This window comes from Pogoniulus pusillus, chromosome 2 (genome assembly GCF_015220805.1).
Source record: "Pogoniulus pusillus isolate bPogPus1 chromosome 2, bPogPus1.pri, whole genome shotgun sequence".
NCBI classification, from domain to species: Eukaryota; Metazoa; Chordata; class Aves; order Piciformes; family Lybiidae; genus Pogoniulus; species Pogoniulus pusillus.
Window position 1 is genome coordinate 35,829,145 of NC_087265.1, and position 18,943 is coordinate 35,848,087.

At 40.2% G+C, this 18,943-nt stretch overlaps 1 protein-coding gene across 1 annotated transcript in view; it reads right to left on the reverse strand.

The window, feature by feature from the left end:
- The window catches only part of CREB1 (cAMP responsive element binding protein 1), a 43,434-nt gene that overhangs the window by 17,315 nt on the left and 7,176 nt on the right, over positions 1 to 18,943 (reverse strand). Inside the window, exons 2-5 of the mRNA XM_064160996.1 lie at positions 8,633 to 8,754; positions 5,110 to 5,256; positions 3,171 to 3,271; positions 267 to 409 (exon numbers count right to left, since the gene is read on the reverse strand). Of these exons, the coding sequence (XP_064017066.1) occupies positions 267 to 409; positions 3,171 to 3,271; positions 5,110 to 5,256; positions 8,633 to 8,746 (505 nt within the window). The 5' untranslated portion in view covers positions 8,747 to 8,754. The remainder of the gene's footprint in view (positions 1 to 266; positions 410 to 3,170; positions 3,272 to 5,109; positions 5,257 to 8,632; positions 8,755 to 18,943) is intronic.

An 18,943-nucleotide genomic window follows, 5' to 3' on the forward strand; every position in this document is an offset into this window, starting at 1 on the left:
CCTGAAGTGAAGAAGTTTATAATGTGATTATGGTTAGATGATATTTTGCCTCGAGATGCATTAGCTGCACTAACTAGCAAGCAGGCCCAGAATGTGAACTGAACAATTCAAACACTACAGGAATGTGTTTAAAAGGCAGAGCTATTTAGCAAAGTAATTTTATTTTCACGTCCTGCTTTGTCCCAGTCCAAACAGTTATAGAAATAATAGTTCTTCATCTTCTCATCCCCACTTACTAGCACCACTGATAAATTCAGACTACATACTGTACTGCCCACTGCTGGTTTGGTAAATGGGAGTTGGCACCGTAACAGTGGCGATGGCAGGTGCTGCTGTTTCCTCTTCAGACTTTTCTTCTTCAATCCTTGGCACTCCTGGAGCGTCTGAGGACAAGTCATTCAAAATTTTTCTGGCAAAGACAGTGTGTTGTAAAGATTTTAATCAAAATGGAAAAGAAAAAAAACCCAAAAGATCTATTTGATACATAATGCTGGAGAAAACTGAAAAGTGCAGCAAAGAAAATATGGATGCAGAATGAAAAACTCACACTACCTTCAAACTCTTATTGGGGAAGATGCACGGATGGGCAAAAGGCACCAGCACAGAATAGCTGTGCTTATCAACACGAGATACAGGTGCCTGTCAACAGGCTCTTCTCAAGTCAACATACAGCTATCACAACCTTTCCTTTTTCTTAAAAACATGTTTCTCTCTCATCCATTCTTACTTGTTTCCTGATTTTAGCCACATAAAATCTTGAAGAAGAAGCATGTAAAAAGTTGTCTCTTCATTTACACTCAGAGCCCATAAAGGTCTCCACGATAGAGCTGAGCATAAAGGAAATTAGCAGAAATGCTTGTGAAGAGCAACCAGTCTACAATGGAACACCTGCCTAGGACACAATATGAAGTCATGCCGTTAGATCTAATGCTGCCTTGCCTAAGAAATCTGTGAAATGAGCATGGGTAAATGAAAGGGCAGTTTGTTTAATTAGTACCATTGGTTAATTATCCAAAACCCAAACAGTTAAAGCATCCCTGTCACCGATCCCACTGAACATCACTGTAAGACTGACCACAGCAGTTACTGCAATTTACATCATTTGCACCAAACACTGCTCCTCAGAGGACTGTTAAACCCTTTTCACTGCTGGCATATTCTGTCACTGCAAAATGCCACTTGGGTAAAGGACATTTTGTAATTCTCCTCATATGTTTTCCCATGGATTGTCACTAGAACTCAAAGTGTGATTAAGCGAATACAGCTGTAGAGCTCAAGCTCCAAGACAACACTCTAAGGCTCCTAAGGTTTTGGAAGCCAGAACATCTGTATTGAGCTATCTGGGGAGTACAGTCACCTTCCTAAGCAACCTGACAAACAGCACTGCTGTTGCTGTTTTGAATCCATGTGCATGCATGGACCCCAGCATTGCAAAAGCACTCCACTGTGCCAAGTACCACTTGCAACTAATAAAAAATTCCCATCCAGAGAGTCTGTAATCTAGTTGTTAGACCAGAATAACTACTGGACAAAACAGATGAAAAAGTATGGAGAAAGCAGGGAGGATGAGGAACAAAACCTAAGAAGATTATAATGGAAGAAATTACAGCCCACCACTTTGTAAGTTTATGTCAGATATGATCTGATACTTAAAACCTACCTTTGCCATCAAAAAGATAGATTTAAGACAGAAGGTAAAGTGGCATCTTTACAAATATAAGAGTTATGAACTCACATGGAGAACACATAATGTATTTGAGTAGCAGGATCAAAGTGAAGTTTCTGAGGAAGAAGTATAATTTTCAATGCCATGAACCTGTCTGCATCTATCTTGTCTCTGGCGCGAACAGTTACAGAGCTTGCATAATGCCAACTAGCAACTTGCTAAATGCAACAGTAGTCTGGCTCAGCCTTTCTGACAGACCCCTATGCCAACATGACCCCTAGGCCAGCAGAATTTGAGCTGCACATACAAGTTTTATGAAGTTTTGCTGAGCCACCAGTTTCTGTTTTGAGGACAGAGGCTGGAGTGTGGCATTAGTGCATAAAAAGTAGTCCATCTAAATGAGAAGTTACCATGCACAAGTACTCCTCAACTTCTTTGCCTGTTCACTTAGCTCTATTGTCTCACAATATACAGCCATTCTCCCATACAGGAAAAGCAAGCATTGCACTGCAGAAGCAAATAGCAAGGAAGTCTGTGGTAAGTTTCAGTTTAGCAACGCTGCTCCTCACAAAAATATTTTCCCAGACGTATTATGGATAGAGATATTCAGCAATGATTTTCACTACTTTCAGCAGAACAACTTTGAAGGCTGCTGGAGAAAGCAGAAAATAATCTGCATGTGCTAAAAGAAAATTAAAATTGCTGAGAAATGCTGAGATCTAGAGTCTAGTTTGTATTTCTAAGGCTATGCTTATAAAGAAAAAAGGGACACCTGGATTTTCCGATGCAGCACGAATCCACAAATCACTTAAAACCTGTTGAATTCCAAAGATATTCCTTAACACTACTTAGATGTTTCAAGAATGAGAATTTAGTATCACCAGAAAGAGCTGTGCTTATTATATTACTAACACCATATGAAGGGAGCACCTCAGCTGGTCTTGCCACAGAAATATTTGGCATGGCAACTAAAGACACTATATGCATATCACTACCTACAACTTATACCCTGAGTTCTTAAATACAATCAACTCTGATCAAGCAGAAATTCTCTCTAAGCCACAGAACATGTGTTCATTGAAAGTCTCATGAGAGAAAGGAGGTTAAGTTTGATTGCTGCCAGCATTTCAACAATAATGAAAAACAACATCGCTGATTTTTTTGCAGACTACAGATTATGAAAAAGTGACTTTCTTGCAGAGCTTCAGCATATCACATGTATTAAGCATCCATTAAAGTTGTATCTTAAGGCATCTAGCACAGCCTCAAAGTCTCAAAAATGTGGCAATTTGCTTATTCTCATCTCATTTCTGTCTTAACCCAAGGTAACAGCTGAAGTGTCTTCCTCCTACTATATGCTTATCTCTTTAGATCCTATTCCACCAAAGGACATTGCAGAAGAGAGATTTAAGTGGTAAATGTAAAAATAACTACACAATCACACTATCTCTCCAAGTGAAGAACACATCCATAAAGAAAAATGCTTCTAATTTGACCTCCATACCTGTAGGAGGGTCGTCTGGAAAGAATTTCTCTTCGTTTCTGTGAGTCTGTGACACTGTCTACAGATTCCTGTGAATCTTCGCTTTCTGCTATAGTGGAGATCTGTAAATAAGAACAGCAATCAAACTTAGTGATATACTTCTAATGTCTTTATTTTAAGCATATGTTGACATCCTGTGAAAAAACACTACAATGCAAGTATTCTACAGTGCTTCTACTTAGGCAATGAACAGAAATGGCAACTTGTTCAGTAACACACATGGTGAAGAATGACCAGTCACTTATCTATCTATGAGAATGTCCTTTATAATTTAAATGCCCCAATATTAAAAATATAAACAATAATTGTGTAGACATTTTGTCTTTCATGATTCCTTGTTTTCATCAATTTTAAGGAAACAAAGGGGTTTTTTTAAGTCAAATTTAGGAAGAGCATAACTAAAACAAAGTCTTGAGAGAGGAAATCTCTGGAACAAAGAGTAAACCACTGAAGCTGAGAGACAGGTAGATGCTATAGAAAGACAGTCTTCAGGGGCAGGGGGATACTGTCATACATGAAGATGTTAAAAAACAATGCAGTGCTGCAGTTCTGAGCATCTGTGAAAGACAAAGATTTATGAAGAAAAGCTAAAATGCTTCAGTCATATTTTAATAACTTTAAACTCTAAGAGTGCTGTTTTCAATGCATAAAAACAGAAGCTGTTTTCCAAAACACTATAGTCACAAGACAAATATACAAAAGTGAATGACAGTGAACAGAGAAATGCCTGTATGAGAAACACAGCTCATGGCCTGACATTTTATGCACTGTAGGAAAAATTCCTAGAGGCTCAAAAAGCTTGCTGGCACCCAAATCTCAGTTACCAGATAGAGGGCATGAAAAGGTCCAAGGCTGACTGTGAACTACTGGGCTTTGAATATCCAGATTGGCTTTGCACTAATCCAGGTGAATTCCAAGCATGGTTTCATTGTCAGTCTCTTATCTTCCACCTCTGGGCTAGTAACTTGTGCAGTCATTTGGAAACTGCTCACCTAGATAAAAATCCTAAACTTTTGACTCCAATGGCTAAGGAGGGTAAGCCTGACAGAAATGCAGCACTAAAGCTGACAAAGTATAAATACTATTATCAGAATATCCCAGTTTTAAATTATGCTTGTCTTTATATTTTTAAAATAACACCCAGCTAAATATCTGTATCAAATAGCCACAGTGTCTACTTTTTAATAGCAACAATTTTTGAGCTCAGTGCACTAACAGTAAAAAAATGCCATACACTAAGGAGTCTCTCTTTCTGCATTCAGTAACACTGAACATAAAGTTTTAAGTTTTAAAGTTTTCAGCCTATTTGTCTGCTGTGTTTTCAAGCTACTTCATCATACTGCATTACCTGCCTTGCTTTAGGAAGATGTCAAGGCCTTACAAAACAAACAACATTCCATGGGCAAGTTTAAAAATGTTTTCCTGAAAGGCCTGATAGGTTTAAGTTAAAGACCAATAGCAATGCAGGCATCTGGTCTGTACATCAATGTAACCATTTTCTAAGTAGCAAAGACTCCCATTCCATGAATGATTAAAGATCACACTATTAGAGGAAAAAAACTGTTCACTTCAGAATAGCATGAACTCTTACTCAATAAAGATTATGAAAATAGGGAGAATTATAGTAACACTGTAAGAAAAAACCACGAAGCTGTTAAACTTACCAACTGAATTCTACAGGGAAATGAAACTCAGCAATGTTTGAAAGTGAAAACTGGTTAAACCAGAACAGAAAAGAAGTCACAGAGTAGAAAATACTGTGCAGATTTTGCCTTCGACTGGCTCTTAATGTTTATACAACAAAACCACAATTTGGGCCACAAACACATTAGAAATCAGTGAACTGCTAGGACTATTCAAAAGACCTAAGTCACATATTAGGAATTTCTTGAGTCAGTACCTGAACTGTCTGGACCTGTGGAGACTGAATAACCGATGGCTGGGCAGCCTGAATTACTCCATGCACTTGAACTGTCTGCCCATTGGGCAACTGAACTAAGGTCACCGTGGGTGCAGAAGATGTTGCATGAGCTGCTGGCATAGATACCTGCAAAGAAGAGACAATGATAAGCTATGTTACTGCAAAATCTTATTTTACTCCCAAGAACACTGTCTGGTGAAAGAACTGTCTCTTCTAAACCCGAGTTAGATGACCCACATGTTTCTATGCAATATAAACCCTCTTGAACTGTCTAAACCCAACATCTGACCTACTTTATAAATTAATCCAACACAGAAACTCTGCAGGCTCAACACATGGCTTGTAAAATCACTGACAAGAATGAGAAAAGCATAACTGCCTCTATTTTGAGGTAACCTACCAAAACCACATTATTACCTTTTGCTTGCTTCAGTTAGATATTGCTAGGACTTGGGTGTACTCCCACAGACACTGCTGAGTCAAAGGCAGAAACATATGGGAGTGGAGCTATTTTTGTTCTCACTCAAGAAAATGCAAAATGTTTGCCAGATGTAAGTAGTTAACATTTTTAAGGAGTCACACCTTGCAGACTTTCTGGAGACAAAACCATATTGATTATCTGGCAAAGTCCACTTAAATGAGAAGAACTGACCATGTGTTCAGACAGAAAGCCATGGGTTTGCAGTGCAAACAAATGGTTTGTAGACAGTTACTGTGATTCAGTAGAATGGGTCAACACAAACTCCAGTCTTAGGAGGTGTTTCTATGAGGAAAAATTGCTCCCATTTTAAACCCTCATTCCTAGACACAACTTTGTTTCTCCAGCACTGACCTGTAGGCATAGTGACTATGCCTACAGGGATATGCTAATAGCCTCAGCATGGTATGTCAGTGCTGCGTGCATGGCTATGCATGTCTTGCACAGTGGTTCAGGTTCCAAGGACTGATACCCACACAAAGTTGTTCATGTCACACAGGGAAGTCTTACCCTGGCAGGTCATAAGATGTACTAGGGGCAGCTGAAGGGTCATGCAACAAGGCCAGACAGATGCCTGAGTGCAAATCCACTACTCAGCAAGTATCTAATGGCAGGCATGATGCACGTGTTCATGACTGGGACGCTCTTGAAAGGCAGGGCTGCTGTACCAGCACACACAGCCCTCACTTTGTGCCCAGCTTGCACCACCACAGCCCTCAGGGAAAGACTGCAGGCAAGCATAAACTGCTCTGGTAGATCTCAGTCAGGTCTCTGACTAGTCAGTTGTCTTCTAGACACCCAAGTTTGTAAAATTTAACAATCTTTTAGTGTTCAATGGCATTTTCAAGAAATTTGATCCACATAGCTACAATGCAAGAAGGGGCTGCACTGCTGTCCTACCTAATCTCAAAGAGCTGCTATGTGCCAGATGCAGAAGCCTCTGCCATCCCTGTGAACATGTGGTTCTCAAAAAGCTGCAGTAGTTGATCTCTGAATTTCTATAAACATCTACCACTTACGAGGGTATCTTGCTTAACAACAAAATTAAAGGGAATTAGACCTCTCTCCTCCACAGCTGCCTCACCCTAATCCACAAATTTGTGCTTGCCTTTACCTTCCTTTGTCAGGAAACAGCTGCAGCATTACATGGTGGTACTTAACTCGCATCTGAGAGAAACCAGAGATGAGATTAACAGGAGTGTACTTTCCTCTGGCAAATCATATTCCTTTACCAAGCAACCTTTTTAAGAATGCATGTCTGACTAAGTCCTTGGCAATGACAGCAAAGCTGATCAACTGGAGGCCACTCTGTGGCTGGCTCAAGCCAACAGCAGAGTGCAGCTTCCGCAGATGTCTCTGACTCATACCTTGTGGAACCGGAACAAGTTTCCTTTTGACTGAAAACTACCCTGAACTCACTAAAAATGTAGCTATTAAACTAAGCTTTCGGGTAGGTGAACTTACAAGTGATAATGAAATAATTAAATTGACATAATTAGTTATTTAGTCTTTCCTAAGCTTCTGAGGGCACTCTTTAGTGCCAAATACTGACACTTCACATTCAAAATATTGTAATAATATAACACTGATGTGAACCAGACAAGAGGTTATGTTTAGACTGTTGTATCACGTCCACAAGGAATATAAAGCCTGGGGAAAAGCTGAGATGCAAACAATACAGTGAGTGACAACAGAAGAATTAGGAAAAACGTAACATATTTCTTTGTATGCATAATTTTAACCATAGCTGCACAGCTTTTTCTACATGGAAAAAAATTCCATTCAAGCACCAGGGTAATTTTGCCTGAGCGAAGTGCATTCAATCCAACAGGCATTCGAAAGTTCAGCTACCTGAAGACTAGTATGTTAGCACATGAATTTAAAACATTCTTGCTTTTCTGGACTAAATCTTAATGCATACCAAGTGAGAAGCAGTTTACTGGTTTTGCAAGAGAAATAAACTACTTCCACTCAGTTCACACTGAAGTGTTATTCGCACCACCTACATCCTGTGCCTAACTTAGACAGTGAGAAAACTGCCCAAAGAGGCAAGCTGGTGCAGGGCAGCTGGTGGCCTGTAAATTCACACTTCAGCTTCACTCAACAAAATCACCCTGTGCATTTTAACACACTTTAACTTCAATCTCTCTACTATCACTTGAATGGAAGTGTCTATCACTGGTTTACCAAAAGGTACAATGACTTTAAAGACATTAATAATTTATGAAATCATAAGTGATTAACACTTGTGCCACTTAAAAGACATGCAATTCCCCAAACTATGAGATCTAAACCCCCTGTCTGTTCTTTGCAGACTGCAAAGAGTTTTAAAATTAAACAGTTACAGAAGAGAGACAAACAGATGCTGTCTTCATTTACACAATGAGGTTGCTTCTGCCAGCCATCAGTGCATCCAAGAATGAAACTAGGTTCCAAAATGAGAGATGTAGCTGGGATCACATTTCTTCAAAATGATTTGTGGATAATAAATGATCTACTAGTGTCTTTCTAAACAGCCAGTAATCCTGGAGACAACAGGGAACATGAGCTGTCAAATGCCAGGTTATTCCACTTGATTACAATGTTTATAATACTAATCCTGTCTGATAAATTGCTGTATTTGATGCATTGCTTGTCTCTTCAGTTTCAGAATTAAACTAACTGCTATAGACAAGTTTCTAACAGAAAACATAACATCAAAATAATCCAGTCAATATAAAAGACAGAGAATTAAATGTTTGGAAAAAAACACCTTTCAGTGATATGCTAGAAACACTTATTAATCTGTTAACATTACACAGTTTACACACATACAGTCCATCAGAACTAACATAAGCCTAGTGTGATGGGATGCTAAAAATATCTACCACTTTAGGAATGTGAAGACAAATATTAAAGGAACTATACATTGCATCTGGTTTAGACTCATGTTAATGAAACCTTCTCTCAGGCCCACAAGCAGACATTACCCCTCTCAAAAAAATTACCCAGTATGTACAACTATTACACCATATGATTTTATACCTGTGCTAACGTTGCAATCTGTGGCTGCGCCTGTACTGTCATCTGTTGGGTTTCTGCCTCTGTAACGGCTGCATCTCCACTCTGCTGGTTCTCTGCTCCAGATTCCATGGTCATTTAGTTACCTACAATCACAATATTTGTTGTAAGTCTGGGTTGGTATGCAAGTCCATTATTCTTGGTGGATCTGGTAGCAACCACTGCAGCTGAATTCCCATTACTACATACTGTTTTCATTTGCTTATTAAAATGTTGCCAAACTATTAGCATTCAGGCAAATGTTTTTCACGCCAGGTGTCTGCCTCAGGTTCATTTTTCTATGCATAATGTTTCTGAAAAACAGGTCCAGTCTCCTCTGGTAAGGAGGTCAGAAAAAAACCAAGTCTCCTCATCTTATAAATAAATTACTTGAGCAATTGCATAATGACAATCCAGTACCTCCACAATTTGGGATAACAACCAGCAGCCTGTCAGGAAGGACACTCCCTCAGTGCCAAGGTGACAAGATGCCCTGCTACAGCCCTCCTTCTCCCTGGCAACTGCAGACTACAGATAACCAATAACAATTGCTTGTGTGTTGGGCACTTAGTTTTCAGCTGTCTTTTGTCCAAACTAAATGTGCAAGATCCCCATGCAATTTCCTTCCACAGTCAGACTGTGTCTGGCCCTACATCACAGCAACAGTATTCTCTAATCTATGTTTTTGACACCAGTATACATAATGATGGAGGCCAATTCTACTTGAACCTTACAGTAAACAAATATTTTTATATTTAGAGGTACATAGTAGTTGGTCATGACCTAGATTTTGTGTCATATATAACTCCTAACACACTTGAATGTCTAAGCAAAAACTGAAGAAGCCTAGATCACCAGAACACACGACTCTGTAAAAAGTGGTTGCATAACATCCACAATATGCACGTAGGCAGAGTGAAATGAATGTTAAATCCTGATCTGTGAAAATAAATTTTCAGTTCTTTTTAAAATGCTGATATGAAAATATTTTATTTATACACACACACACACACACACACACACACATCTATGAAAAAAAGAACTTCAAAATACAAGGAAATGCTTCCAATTGTGATATAGCAACAGCATTGTATTACACAGAACTCCAAATAACAAACGTTAAAAATGGATATTACTTCCAGAGCCACAATACTGATCTTGTGCACCACTCCATGCTGCCCAATCTACTCAGTACAGTAGCTTCTGGCTACTGTAAGGCAGCATACCTTTCTCCAGAGCTGGAACAAAATGACCAGTAGAGCAGTTCTGCTTTGGGAAAGGGCAGGGAGGCAGAGGATGGTCTGCTAAGAAGGGTGGAAAGGAGAAATGTCTCTCTCTTTGCTCAACTTTACTGGCCCCCTGAGGAAAACACTTAGAAGTGTCAATACAGGTGGTGGTACCATGATTACATTCAAGACATTTCCTTTTGAACACAAAGTCAGGGAAACCTCCATTTCAGTGCAAACCATCCTTTGGCATTACAGGAAAGGGAAATGTGTAAAGCAGCCCAAGTATAACATGAAATGTATGTCTTACTCTAAACAACTGCTTATCAACAAAGATAAACCAGCATGTCAAAGTAGTAGCTGCATCACATCAAAAGAAAGCATGCCAATTTATCTACATACAAATCTGTTTATTTAGTGTGGAAAGTGACTGTTCAAATGAGCTTTTGTCTTTGTGTGTGTGAATGAACATGGAAATATTTAAGTACCAAATATTTTATTCCAACATCAGCTTAAAAATTCTCAGGAAGTGAAAAGAAGAAGAATAAAAAATCCTCAAAAACAAATAATGAAAGAAAACTCACAGGCATCTGGAAAAAAAGCAAATTCAATTCTTCTGAGCACCTCCGATTTTGTTAATGTCTCTCCTGTTGACAGGATTTTTGTCCCACAAACTAGGTATTAGTCTGCTCAAAGACAAAACAGTATTTTCCCCTACTGGTGAACTGGCCATGAAAGAAATTAATTTGGAACAGTCTAGATCTCATAATTTTTATAAGAATGTCAAGAAAAGCCCCATTCTTTCCTACATTTTTCCACCTTGCATTTCATCTTCCAGAAAGCACAAACCACATGCAATATTATTATTTGTAACATACATTATCAAGCAGTTCTTGAAGACTTCATTCCTGACAACAGTCTAAGTGGTTTTCTATCCCACCACTAACACAAGTTCTACTTTGACAGTCTTAGTCCTCTCTATTACACACACTTTCTTTAAAAAGTAGCCTGCATTTTCCAGAGTACAAACTACAGACCAGACCACCATAGGTTTCCCTTTGGGTTTTGTCATCTTTAAGGTGGTATCTAGCTTTACCACTTCTTTTTTGTTGTTGCTGTTGTTGAGTACCAGCCAGTCTGTCCAAGGTAAGCAAGTCAACAACTTTTTTCCCACTCCTTATGAAGCATCACGCCGACTCCAGCCAAAAGACTACCTCATCGGAAACTGTTTCAGAAACAGATCATTTGCATCAGCAACATCTCCCACACAAGAAGCTGTAAAGAATTTTAAGAAAAGATTTCTCAGCTACAAATTCAAGTGTGTTGCAAAACTAACAATGCTTGTTTGCTGACAGAAACTGTGACTCCAGTATGGAATAAATGGGATAAAAAATTCAAAGAAATGAGTGAGGAGTCTCTTGAATCAGGTATTTAGCAATGTTCACAAAAGTAGGTGTTGCCAAATTTCTCCTGATAAAGGCAGTCTTTTCCTGGGATGAATTTCCAATCCTCTGACATTCTATTTAGCAAAGGACTTTCAAGGTTTACAAGCTTGGTTTCCACACTTTCATCATCTTTTGCAGCATCATTTTTCTGCATATATAATTGGAAAAAGCGTTAACTGTTTGAGGTGCTTCCTCCTCCACCAATACCAACATTTGGAAAATTGAATTCTTAACATGACTTGCAAAACACACAAAAGGAACCTCCTCATAACATACAGTAGGCAGCAAGCAATGCAGGAAGCTGCCTGTAAGATTTACATCTCAACACATATGGTTTAAGCATGTTTCCCACAGGACTTCTAGTTTTTGGACAAAGTTTTAGTCTCATATTATTGGCAGATTCTAAGTACCCTCGAATTTGGCTCAATTTACCTTGCACTTACACATCATGGTACTTCTATTCTAACACCTTCACTACTACCAGACATCATATTCCAGACACACTCATCACTACATTGTTTAATGTTTGCTTCAACAGCAGGGTATGATTAAGATCGTCAAGACATACAATACCAGACACTTTGAACATAAATACTTAGCAAGTTGTGTGCCTGGGTAACACCACGATGGCTGAAATGAAGGCTGTCAATTCCTGTTAGTTCTCACAATTTACAATGTAACAAATGAAACAATGTTTTGTTTGAAATCTTAACCTCCCTACATACACAAATGAGTGCCAATATTTACACCTCCTTCCTATGATCTCATATACCATTAGTCCAGACATGCATTGCTGAGGTGTACCCCAGTGTCTTTCAGTTCTTGTGAATGCTCAGGCCCATTGCATTGCTCCATCTCTTTTACTTCTGCTGCTCCATTTGCAGTGGTCCACCCTGCTTCCTGGTACTCATTTCCCTGGCAGCCACCACAGTGGGACTTCTCAAATGGAGGTGAGGATCTGAAAAGTGTCCTGGTGGGGCCACCACAAAAGAGAGAAATGTTTCCAGCATTAAAATAATGTATTTAAATTAGTAACAGATTGAATCAAATAGTAATATTCACTGTCTGATCTTCAGTACCTTAAAGACAAGATGCTGAACTAGGTGCACTAGAAATACTCTCTGTGAGCATCAGTGCTGTGAACTCAGAGGTTACACCCCCTCCCACCTGCTTCTGTCTTCCCATACCCTTCATATAATCTCCTACACTCTTTAGTACCCACCCATTGTTAGTCTGTGGTGTCCCTGCTATCTCTTGATTTTGTACTTCTTTTTCTGTCTCCTATCTCAAATATCCCCATGAACATCAGCATCTCTCCTTAATGTTAAGCTATGCTCCTTGATTTCTCCTTGCTCAGAGAAGCCATAGAGCTTTCCTACTCTGCAAACAAGACTGCTTCTTGTCTCCCAGGATGGAGGAAAAAAAAGGTGGCAGTCCTTCCCCAAACATGACCAAATCCAAGAATTAAAATACTTCTCTGTGGTAGTTACAGCACATATACACAGCACATCCTTTTGTACACGAAGTACCAAGTGATGTGCTCTACAGTCTCCTTCTCCTCCATGGCTAGATGATGATTTCTGGTTTTATTTGATTAAAGTACACTCCAAGATTCAGAAGAACACAACAGCCTCCAAGAACACTGCAGAATAGACTCCATAAACCTATGCCTATTTTGAGACTGACTTGTGTCACATCCAGTCAGGCATTCACCCAGCCATCACCTGCAAAGGCCACAGCTACTGCCACGGTAGGTTCCTGATCCAGTTCAATATCCAGCCACCCAGCTGCTCAGGGCAGCTAAGGACTGGGGCAGAGAGGGGGCTGAGTGGAGGGAATTTAAGGCAATGTCTGTTTCTCTAGTGCATTATTTGGGTTTGTTCATAGCAGGTGTGCCAGTACTGTTGTTCAGGAAGCAAACATGTCTCCAATGTCCAAAGTTCCAGGAATCTGACTCACTCTGTATTTACTATACATAGCTTTATAAAGCCACACACCCACCACGAAAGCACTGGGAAGGTCATCAAACACCATTCTTGTATGCAATTATTTGTTTTCATATTTCCAGTGTTAAGTACTGAGAACATTCACAGGAAATTTGCAAACATTTGCACTGTTACACAGCAGCAAGGCAGCCCTCTCAGCCACAGCTCAACAGCTGCTTTATGAACTCCATTCAATGACTGCCAGATTGAAAATGCTCAGAGAAAAAATATTTTATTTACAGCTAACACATGGGACTTCAAATAACCAGTAATAAATGCTCAACAGGACAGGACAGGCTCATAATTATCTCTTTCTGTCACTAATGACTACAGTGGGTTGGCACAGGAACTGTAACTTACACAGAGCTTCTCCACCAGCTTGATGATGCTGCCCCTGCTGCTGCCCCCTAGGTATTTGCTCCTCTCTCCCTCTCCTCAGGGTGACACGATGGTGTGCCATACTGTGATCACAACCTGTATTTGATGCTTCATCTTAACTCTGTCTTTTATCTCTTTTCCAAACGGGTTCACCACATGGGTTTCTGGGTCAGGGCAGTGCAAGGGCTGAGGGGAAGAACGGCCTCAACAACTACGCCCACAGAAAAAAGTCACTATTGAAAATGTAGTCCATAAATATGTTCTATTTATAAATGCTCTGTCCTCATAGTAAATGCACTTAGAGTATTAAAAGACTATCTCCCATGCTTCATTCCTACGATCCTTAACGTGCAAGAGAGTTGTGAGAACTTCTTAAGAACATAATTTGTGAACATGTGTAGGAAAAAAACCACCAAAAATCCCATCTCAAAAACACATCTGCAAACTGAATTTTAGAGAAAAAAAAATGATGTCCTGGGCAGCATACACAACCTATTAATAAAGACTTCATGAGAACTTCATAGAATCATAGAATCAACCAGGTTGGATGAGACCTCCAACATCATCCAGTCCAACCTATCACCCAGCCCTATCCAGTCAACTAGACCACGGCACTAAGTGCCTCATCCAGTCTTTTCTTGAACACCCCCAGGGACGGTGCCTCCACCACCTCCCTGGGCAGCCCATTCCAATGGGAAATCACTCTCTCTGGGAAGAACTTCTTCCTAATATCCAGCCTAGACCTACCCTGGCACAACTTGAGACTGTGTCCCCTTGTTCTATTGCTGGTTACCTGGGAGAAGAGGCCACCCCCCACCTGGCTACAATGCCCCTTCAGGTAGTTGTAGACAGTAATAAGATCACCCCTGAGCCTCCTCTTCTCCAGGCTAAACAGGCCCAGCTCCCTCAACCTCTCCTCATAGGGTTTGTGCTCCAGGCCCCTCACCAGCCTTGTTGCCCTTCTCTGGACATGTTCCAGCACCTCAACATCTCTCTTGAATTGAGGGGCCCAGAACTGTACTCAAGGTGTGGCCTGACCAGTGCTGAGTACAGGGGAAGAATAACCTCCCTTGTCCTACTGGCCACACTGTTCCTGATACAGGCCAGGATGCCATTGGCAGCACATACTGACATTCTTATGCATTTTGTTGCCAGTACCATTTACATAGGAACTGACCAATTCACTACATCTTACTATCTTTTCTCTGGCATTAAGCCCCTGATTTTCTTGTAATTCCTATAAGCTGCAGAAAACTTCCACAAAAAACGAATCCAAGTGAAATTGTCAAAACATATGCCTCTTTATTCCACGTGTCTGCTCAAAATACTGTGGCTTACTACAGTGTGTAGCTGCTGGTTAAAAATGATCACAATCGTGTGCCTGAACAAATTTGTATGCAGACATCTGTAACACAAGTAGGGGCATCACATTATTTTTTTTATCCTATGGAAACTAATGCTCCCACTGAATACACCAGGAACTCCAGGACAAGCTCTTTGCAATTGGTACAATTCTAGCATATAAATAATTAGCATAGCTACTCAAGACAAGATTTACTTTCTGGCCCTAGCTGAATACTCCTTTTACTTTTGATTAAAATAGCAGTGGGTGAAGAACTGAGGCATGACCCCATGAGACCCAAAGCTGACTTCTCAGCACAAGTGGCTGCAGCGGCGTGAAGCCAGTCGCTTCTCGTATTTGTAATTCTAACTTCAGCACTAAACTGTGACCATCTATTAGTTTGGTGGCAGTTTTCAAATTAAAAAGGAAAATACATCTACACCAAAACTAGCAATCTCTGTGTGTGTTGTCTCCAAAAGGGAGCCCCTGTGACACAACCAGATGCTACACTTCTCTGAAGTGCTCACTTCTGCAAACAGCAGGTACCCCCCAAGGCCCTTGCTCAGCCTGTGATGAAAGCTTGCCAGATATGAACCAGCATCTATGTAAAAGCCATGGGGTGTACAAAGGCTGCCTGATCCAAGCAATGTGAGTACAGCAGTGAGTAACATCTCTATTCTGCTAACAAGACCCAGTGCACAAGGTGATATATTCTACCTCTGAGTATGGGTTATCATCTTGGGCTTGGTGCCATGCTAAAACAGCTACATGACACCTGCTTAAGGGGGATAGGTTGCACCTGCCTGGTATAGTGCTCTGGCACCACCTGGGTATGTAGATATGTCAAATAAACAAATCAACCTGCTATGTTAGTCAACAAGCAGAATGTTTTGGGCCTTTCACAGCAAACACTGGCATGTGAAGGTGTTCCAGCAGAAAAGCTAAAGCAATCCACACTAGAAGGAGATCTAATTCTGCAGGCAGACAGAAATCTTCTCCTTCCTCAGTGACACAGAAGAACAGGAGATGTTAGAAGAGGACAGTGCTCCTACCAATAACAGAAGGACTATTTAGAGCAGAAAATGCCAAGCTAGCAAGTTTAAGATCCATCTAAGGTGGTGTATGGGTCCTTTTTTTCCACTGGGTAGACCTTGCAGGACTTGAGATTTCCACCTGAGCTGTCATAGCCATTGAGATGGATGGTATCTTGCTCTCCTTCACATGTAATTTCTGTCTTATGGCCTTGTACTGCCCCGTCAAGCATTCTGGCAGAATTCTGCCACAACCACCTAAATGATGCATGAAATACTTGGCAATGTTTTGGTATATTGTAAGGATCTTTCTCCACATGACAAGAAATCTGCACAGATCCCGGGTCAGCAGGAGGAACTCATGCAATCCCAAAGCTGCAACTCTGTATGGTGAAACTCTACATGTTGTTAAGTAAATGATTATAGAATCATAGAATCAACCAGGTTGGAAGAGAACTCCAAGATCATCCAGTCCAACCTATCTCCCAACACTATCCAGTCAACTAGACCATGGCACTAAGTGCCTCAGCCAGGCTTTTCTTGAACACCCCCAGGGACGGTGCCTCCACCACCTCCCTGGGCAGCCCATTCCAATGCCAATCACTCTCTCTGTGAAGAACTTCTTCCTAATATCCAGCCTATACCTACCCTGGCACAACTTGAGATTGTGTCCCCTTGTTCTATTGCTGGTTGCCTGGGAGAAGAGGCCAGCCCCCACCTGGCTACAATGCCCCTTCAGGTAGTTGTAGACAGCAATGAGGTCACCCCTGAGCCTCCTCTTCTCCAGGCTAAACAGGCCCAGCTCCCTCAACCTCTGCTCATAGGATTTGTGCTCCAGGCCCCTCACCAGCTTTGTTGCCCTTCTCTGGACATGTTCCAGCACCTCAACATCTTTCTTGAATTGAGGGGCCCATCTCCAAGGTGGAAAAGCTGCTTAAAACTTGTAAACACAGGAGCAATTACTTGACTGCTCACAGAATGACTCTCCTAGACAGTGAACTATCATGTCAAAATGAGGTTATTTATTAACAGTGCCTCCTGCACAGGCTCTGCTCTTTATCTGTGTTACATTGCTTCGCACAGTCTCCAATCCCTGGGCCTGTGACCAATGTTTAAGTGAATGCTAAAGCTACTTTGAAATTGTCTGTTAGACTGCCCAGCTACCTGTTAATGCTCAGAGCATATCAGGAACAACTTATTAAAAAACAAAAATAAATGCCAGAGTATTATCAAGACTTCACATTAGCCTAGTTAATCTGAGTGCTCCAAGCCCAAGAGCCAAGAACATAACATGTAGTTATACCTGTAACAGAGAGAGGAATCACCTCTATACGGGTGTATCCTTAACTTTAATAATTTAAACACCACATATGATTTAATGGAAACATGCAGGAACGTGATAAAGACAGGTAACTCTATAAACATGTTTATTACTACCTGAAATCCTTCTATTACAAAGTGAGTTGTTTTGAGAGTCTTTGTTAATTTTACAGTGTGAAAAAATTAACAGACATATTGCATTTATCAGAAAGAATGCTATAAGGCTGGACTGAAGGTTTTTAGAGACAACATTCTAAAGTAATCTCAATGGAACTTTATATTCTGAAACTTAAGTCTCCTGGAAAGTCACAGAAACTCAGGGGACTTCCCCATGAACGAAATAAATGTCTCCTTTCCCATCCTATAATGAAGGAGGGTAACTGTCACTATCAGCCTGGGGCTTGAATAATGTAGGTCACTTTGGCAAAATACTGTTTTGTATCACTGCTGGAATCCCACAGTGACACAGACTACTTGTTTTGACAGCATTCTTCTGTTTCAGAGAACTAACAAATAAGTAAAAAAAATTCAGGGCAAGCAGGGAGTTTTAGCCAGGCATAGCTGAACTTGACAAGAGAATTTCAGGTAGAAATTATGCCTGTGCTGACATTCTGTCTGTGGGTGAGAAAGGATATCTCCATTACTAATATTTCTAACCCACTTCTGAATGTCAGTGGCTGAAGGATTAATTCATAAAAAATGTCATTTCATGTATTTATCCTGGAAGCTTTTAGGCACAAACTATTAAAACAAACACTGCTCTGTTTAATAATTGGAACATAGGTGGTATTTCTAAAGTTCAACCCATAGTATAAGAGCATGAACTTACATAACTTGGTAAATATCTGAAAGTCTTGTTTAAAGAAACTCTGTACAACATTTATAATGAGTTTAGAAAGAAAACACAACAAAATGAGTGTTTCAGACCAACGCTTTCACTGTTTTATTAATACATTGTCCTTAGAACTGATCATCTAAAAGCAGGATAGACTTATTTATACAAATCTGACAGCAGATAGAGTCAATTGTCTGAAACAAATTAAAAATAACCTGCATCTGTACAAGCAACACACTTTGTTATGATTTAGCAGGATTCTTTCTCTTTCTTTCTTTCTTAACAAGGCAGTACAGACTACTTTTTGCTTCAGCACTCTCAAATAAGTGAAAACCTTTGAATTTTCTCTGAAGTTAGAAGTGCTTCAGTAGAGAGTATGCCCAGATATGCAAAAGAAAAACAGCACTTCCTTACAAACTGTGCCCTTGTCCAACTCCTGAATGCATCCTATTCACAAAATTTATTGCAATATTAAAACCAAAAGACTGGGGGCTTAAGCCACATCTCAGACTTGGAAACATTTTAAACACTAAAATTGATCTGGCTTTACTAGTTATATTGACATCATGTTGCTTTGTCAATTAGCGCTAGTCTTGAAGCAACAGCACACATGTTACCTGGCTTAACAACACACCAAAATGTAATCTATGACCCATCCTCTCCAGAAAAATCAGCTGAAATTATACAGAGCTCGAATTCTGTACTAAATCTGACTAATGTTAACAGATTAGTAG